A 6,885-nucleotide genomic window follows, 5' to 3' on the forward strand; every position below is an offset into this window, starting at 1 on the left:
TCCTTCCCGCCGTAACCAACGAAATAACTATGGGATCGTTGTCATGAGGCACAACGTCCCGAAGATCCTGCTTGGTGAACGTAATGTCCACTTCCGGCGAGTGATCTTCAAACATGTCCACTGTCATCACCGATCGCGCATACTTTTCCTCTGCGATGCGGTGCATCCACCACCTGAGAAACCCCCTGCAATGGTGTGGATCTCCCCGTGGATAGGCATCTCGTGTTGCTGGGCTTCTCCACCTGCTGGCTGGGAACTCGACGCTCCCCCCGTCCTCCTGTCCAGCAGATAGTCATTTAGGAACCCGCTCTTAACCAGATCGTCGAGCTGATATCCTAAAGACAAACACGAGTCCAAAGTGTGGCCAAAACACTGGTGGAACTCGCACCAGGCGTCCGGCTTTGACCCCAGCACCTTGTCGCCCACCTTCTCAGGCGCTTCAACCTAGCAGATATGTTAGGAATGGCGATCAGGTCCGCTAGTCCCATGACAAATTTGTGCTTAGGCGGGCGATTGTATTCCCGGCGTGCTGGTTGCTGGCGTGCTTGGCTTCTTCCCTTGTTTCCCTGTCGTAAGGATGGCGAGTCCTTGGTCTTTCCTGGCCGCCGCCGCCGTTTCCAGCACCCTCTGCGGCTGGATCCTGGTCTGGGCGCGTGGCCTGGCGGGAGCCACGCTGCCTCTCTTCTCGGCGACTTCACTCTCGTCGGCGATGTGGGCCACCGCAAGTCGCCTGACTTCAGCAAACGTCGCTGGATGAGCCCTGATCAAGGCCTCGCAGAATGGTGGCTGCACGCCCTTCTTGAAGGCATAGACCAGCATTTCTTCATCCTTGGCCGGCGATCTGACCATCTGCGCTCCAAAGCGATTCAGGTAGTCTCTGAGGGACTCCCCTGGTACTGCCTTATATCAAACAGATCATAAGACACCCTGGGCGGTGCCTTATTCACGATGTACTGCTCGACAAGATCTTCGAGAACTGTTGAAAATTGGTTATGTGGCCGTTAGGCAGGCTCACAAACCACTCCATCGCCGTTCCCTGGAGCGTACTCACGAACATCTTGCAGTAGACGGCGTCTGACCCTCCCGACAGCATCATCTGCGTAACGTGGTCAGATGAGCCTCTGGATCCTCCACGCCGGTAAAGACAGCCTTAACCGGAACCACGCTCGTGGGAATAGGCGTGTCGGTAATCGCCTGAACAAAAGGCATTGGGAAAACACGAGGTGGCGTCGACGGCGCCACCTCTTCAGCAGAAGAACGTCCTTGCTGCTCCTGAAGAGCTCGACGCAGCTCCTCAGTCACCTTGCTGAGCTCCTCGTTCCTGGCGCGAGAGGCGACCAGGTCCTCATGTATCCTCGCCTGCTCTACGCGCGAGGCTTCCACAGTTGCCTGCAACGAGCGCATCATCTCTGCCATCTGCGCCATGGTCATGGCGGCGTCGCCTTCAGCAGCGACAGGCGCCACGGGACTGGAACGATTGCTTCTCATTTTTCTCATTAACTTCAGCGAATCACAGGAATGCAGCGAACAACACTTCACCACGATCGAATCAGCGATCAATCGGAGAAAAATGCGAAACTGCGCAAGAAAACTCAAGAACACCGTAAGCCTTCAAAGAAAACCACAACTTCACCAGAAACCACCGCTTCCCCGCGACAACCAAACAACGAAAGAACTCGAACTTCCACCAAACAGATTACGCGTAAGCAGCAGAAAACCTCACTCCACCGATCGAAAAGCCAAACGAACGGTACAAAACGCAAATCACCGAACGAAACTCAAGCAAACAGCGAACGGTGGTTGCACCAGCACACAACCACGCAGAAAACTTCGAAAACTTCCAAGAACTCACGCTGTGGATGGGAGCAAGTTTTACACGGCCCCACGGTGGGCGCCTGATGATCCTGCCTGTTGACCGGAACGCTGGAAACTGCCTCGTCAAAGGATCGACGTGCGCACCGCTTCTCACCTCCGTTCCTCTTCGGGATCTACCTCAAGAACCTGCAAAGAAACAGAGGCGCCGCTGCGGCCGATCGCACTCCAACGCTCAAGTCAGTGACGGTATCACCAAATACTAAGAGAACAAGAACCGTGCAAATCCTCTCTCACAGTCAGCTCTATCACTCGCAAGCGTAAAGTGTATGAACTGAACGTGCGTACCTCAGAAAGTTTGTTAAGAACTCTTATATACCTGGTCTTTCTCTCTCCTGGCAGTTACAGACTTGGACACGTGGCTCGCATCCAACTGTACACGTGCCATCATCTGGAGGCTCCCTGACTTGGCGCTGCTTCTACTCTCATTTTGGCTAAGTTACTTATGCATGGTACTGCCCAGTGCATAGCTAACTTGGAGTGCGATCTCTACTGGAACTGGCGAGTTAGGGGCCTTCATACACCTTCCCTGTGGTCTCGCCGGCCGCCTTCATAATCTGCTTCTCCTTCATCTTCGGCGATGTGCTTGCTCTGGCGATCTCCAATGACTAGGTCGCCTGAATCTACATCTGGCGACTTCATCTTCAACCTGGCGATCGCCGATTCTGGTAAGCTGGAAATCGGAACACGCCAATATAACAACTGGCGACTACACGAGCCCCCCGACTTCCTTCCCTTCTGCCAACCTGGCGCCTTGTCAACACGCCTATACTGTAGGAGGATGCCACCGTCATCACACCCGACCACCAGGGCGGTTACAGCCAACAATGAGCAAACATTCTTTCAAGAGACAAAACCCCATGTTCTTAATGTTTTTCAATCTCCATCAAATTAATTTTGATTAGATATAATAAGATGTGTATAACCGCTCACATTAATCAATGGGTAATTTATTTTATTAAATCAATTTAAGTCCAAAGCCAAAAATCTATTTTACATAAGCCACATTATAAAAATTAATTTACATTATATAATTTTCTAACACTTTCATTATTGATTTGGCAATAATCTTCAAATATTTATTTGGTAGCTTTGCATAATTCATTTGAAAAGCTTTATAATAATATTAAAATATTTATTTGGTGAGATTTTCTAATAATATTAAATATTCATTTGGCAAGCTTTCATGATTCATTTGGCAAACTTTCATAATTCATTTGACAACTTTTATAATTCATTTAACGAGCTTTCATAATAATCGTAAAATATTATTGAAAAGCTTTTATAATAATCTTCTTCAATATTCATTTGACGAGCTTTCATAATTCATTTGGTGAACTTTCATAATAATTTTTGAATATTTGGAAAACTTTCATAATTTATTTGTGAACTTTATAATAATATTCAAATATTTTTATACTTAGTTTTTGAAACTTCAAATGTCTCGCCTATGTGACGGTTGTACTACAATCTATACATTAAACACAAAATATATACACCCCTAACTGACAAGCTTTTATTATGTGTGTATACCTAATTAAAAATTTATAGGAACACTCCAACCCTTATACATAAGTGTGTTGCCTATTGTATTATATAAGTGTGTATATTTTCTTACATACTTAATATATAACTCCAAGTCTATAAATATGTATTAATTTGCCTATTGTATTTACAACTCATTGAAGAAAAAATCTATATTCCTGTCTTGCTTCATCTCCTATGTTATAACGGTTATCAACATATATTTTGATAAAAAAAAGTGTCAACACATAGCAGTTCACGAAAAATAATCATTTCTAAATTTTAGAAGTCATGAAGAAAATATATTTGTCTTCAAACTAAACTAATTTAATCATACGCTGCGAACATTATAAAGCATTTGTAGCCAAGAGAAAGGTAGAAATAAGTAGTTTTTAACTGAGAAGAAAGCCGGGAGAAATAATTAAGGTATTATAGGCTGAAGCACTATGCTGAAGTTGTAAGTTAACAGTTCTGACATTAGATAAATCGGTGGCAAACACATTGTATTTAATTTATTAGGAATACAATAATGATTTATTCAAGCGGACCCTCAACCACATTAGACTTTGATCACACGTCCGTTTGTTGTTATCTGAAATTTGTCAGAAACGAATTGTTAATTAGTATTAAACCTTTTCATCCTGACAAAACCAGTGGAATAGAAGCTCTGGGGAATGGAATAGAAACGGGATTTTCGGACTCTGAGGAGCCTTGAAACCTATAATATAATCGTAGCTGGGTCTAACTGGAAGTTTGTGTTGAATTATATATTTGAGCTGTGTTTTGGAATCTGGTTCTGGTCCACGTTTCCAAATGATATTTCAAAAGTTACAAACACAATGCATAAAATATATCATTTTCTTGGAACTTTGCTTTGTCTTGGCTTGTAGCGGATATGCCTAAGCTTTCATGAGATTAATATGTTGAAATGGTATTTGATCGTAATCCCTAGATGCTGCTACTTTGGTGGTTTATTGAGATTCCACCTTTTGGGTCATAAACTAATCACAGAAAAAAATGGCTGTTAAAATCTCCGTGACTTAGATTTGTTTCATGGTATAGTACGGGTGTTCTCTTTTTAGAGCCTTGCCTTTTGCTTCTTCTTCTCATGTATATATCAACTAAAAACCAAGCCTCGCGAAACACGCACTCCTTTAAACGTCACCACAAAAGGTGGCTGAACCTTCGGATGCAGAACCCTTTTCAGGAAGCATATAATGGCTTCTTCACATTGAGTGAATTTCACTCTCTCCTTCCTCTTCTTTGCTCTTTTACTCTTCTCAAACTGCACTTCAAATTAATGCACTTCTTTTAGGGTTAATTAGTTCAAACCCTTAAACCGCATCTCTCTTTTTCACAAGTTTTGGTTAAATCTTATAGGGGCAACAAGGGTCTATCTTTTTCTATTTTTGAGCACAAGATTAGGCTAAGAGATGGAAGAGAGAAATGATAATGGTGAGAAACTGGATGAGGTTATGCTACCGGGTTTCAGGTTTCATCCAACAGACGAGGAGCTTGTTGGATTTTACCTTAAGAGAAAGATTCAGCAGAGTCCTCTTTCTATTGAGCTCATCAAGCAGCTTGATATCTATAAGTATGATCCTTGGGATCTTCCAAGTAAGAGAACACACACTGGCTTAATTCACGTATAAACTGTTGTACCCTTTTTATTTTATCCAAGTATCTAACAAACTTTTCATTTTTTATGTGCTTGTGATGTGTAGAGTTGGCCACCACTGGGGAGAAAGAGTGGTATTTCTACTGTCCAAGAGACAGAAAGTACAGGAACAGTGCAAGGCCTAATAGGGTAACTGGAGCTGGGTTCTGGAAGGCTACAGGGACGGATCGCCCTATATATTCCTCGGAGGGTTCCAAGTGTATTGGTCTGAAGAAGTCCCTTGTGTTCTACAAAGGTAGAGCTGCCAAAGGGATTAAAACTGATTGGATGATGCATGAGTTTAGACTACCTTCTCTCACTAACCCATCCTCATCCCCTAAGAAGTTCATGGACAAGACCATTCCTGCTAACGTGAGTAAAACTTCTAAAACCAATATTTCAAAAACCACCATATTAGGATTATTTGGTAAAAATGATATAGGAAAAACAATGGGAGACAACGTTTTTCTTGGTTTGACTTATTATTTATTGCCAATAACTTGTTTTTGAACTTGCAGGAATCCTGGGCAATCTGCAGAATCTTCAAGAAAACCAATGCTACAGCACAAAGAGCTCTCTCTCACTCTTGGGTCTCACCCTTGCCTGAAACCACCACTTCAGATCATATGTTAGGCACTGATAGATATGGCAACCAATTTTCTACAGCAAACATGCTATTTCCAAAGAAAACTAGCTTAGCCAGCCAGTTTTGTACTTTTAATCACAATGACACACAACACTCAACCACTACTACTAGCACCCCTTGTCCTATAGATATTCTATCTTCTTATAACAAACCAATTATTAATCCATTAATGCTTTACAAGCCCTTAGATCTGTTACCCATTTCAAATGGAGACCTTAGCACTGGTTTAATATTCTCATGTCCTCTTGAAACTTCAACAAACAGTGCTAAATCTTCGATGGATGTCTCTTCATTGCTAATGAGTACCTCAACTTCAGTGCTTGGGGAATTTAATAGTAAGACCTCTGAGGGATTGAGCACAAACTTTGGTGGGTTACAGGAGCATGGCTACCAAATACCACTACTACGTGAAATGCAAGGGAGCTTTGGCAACCACGATGACAACGTATTTATAAAGATTCCTAATGTGGATGTGGCTCATGTTGGTGAGCAACAATCGGAGACAGTGCGATCCACTGGGTTTCCAATCAGTATTGGCGATGCATGGAAGCCAAATGTGCTTTGGGATAGTTCATCTTTGTCCTTGTGATAAACCTTGTACTTATTCTACAACCAAGGACTATACTTGGTCCAATTTACATATATTAGAAGCCAATTCTAACAAGCCGGGATTAGCTAGTGTATTTCTATTCAGTTTTCATGCATGTAGATCTTTTAGTTAGGACTCCGAACCTTTTTAATTTGTTACTCCAGACAAGATGTCAACTATCTAATGTTTGTAGAAAGAATTTTGAAAGCAATGTTTATGTTTTAAAAAATGACTTTAAGAGAAAGTGAAATTTCTATATTCAAATTTTGTGAGTTTTTTTTATATATTTTCTTATTAGATTCAAAATTAAAATCTTATAATAAAATGTTAATAATAATTATTTTTATTTTAAAACCAACCTAGTGTGTTGGTTAAAACTTCTATGTTTAATTGAATTCAATTCCCTCGTGAAACAAAATGTTATGCTAATTATATTAAGGTGTGAGTGAAACAATACCCTAATGGTAGTTCTATGTATATTCATGTGATGATTTTATAGTGGGAACTTAATGCGTTTTAGTATATGTGAAAAAAATCCTTCAGGTTTAAGTGAGACGTGCGGGTTGGACATAGATTTTTTTAATAGGGTTAGAGTAT

General features: G+C 41.8%; 1 protein-coding gene across 1 annotated transcript; it reads left to right on the forward strand.

Moving 5' to 3' along the window:
• Nucleotides 1-4,640: 4,640 nt before the first annotated feature.
• Nucleotides 4,641-6,552, forward strand: LOC137817143 (protein FEZ-like). Its single transcript, XM_068620384.1, has 3 exons — nt 4,641-5,013; nt 5,121-5,425; nt 5,572-6,552. Exons 1-3 carry the CDS (start codon nt 4,830-4,832, stop codon nt 6,286-6,288), a joined length of 1,206 nt encoding a protein of 401 aa, XP_068476485.1. The 5' UTR covers nt 4,641-4,829; the 3' UTR covers nt 6,289-6,552.
• Nucleotides 6,553-6,885: the final 333 nt, after the last annotated feature.

This window comes from Phaseolus vulgaris, unplaced genomic scaffold, assembly GCF_000499845.2.
Source record: "Phaseolus vulgaris cultivar G19833 unplaced genomic scaffold, P. vulgaris v2.0 scaffold_17, whole genome shotgun sequence".
NCBI lineage: Eukaryota > Viridiplantae > Streptophyta > Magnoliopsida > Fabales > Fabaceae > Phaseolus > Phaseolus vulgaris.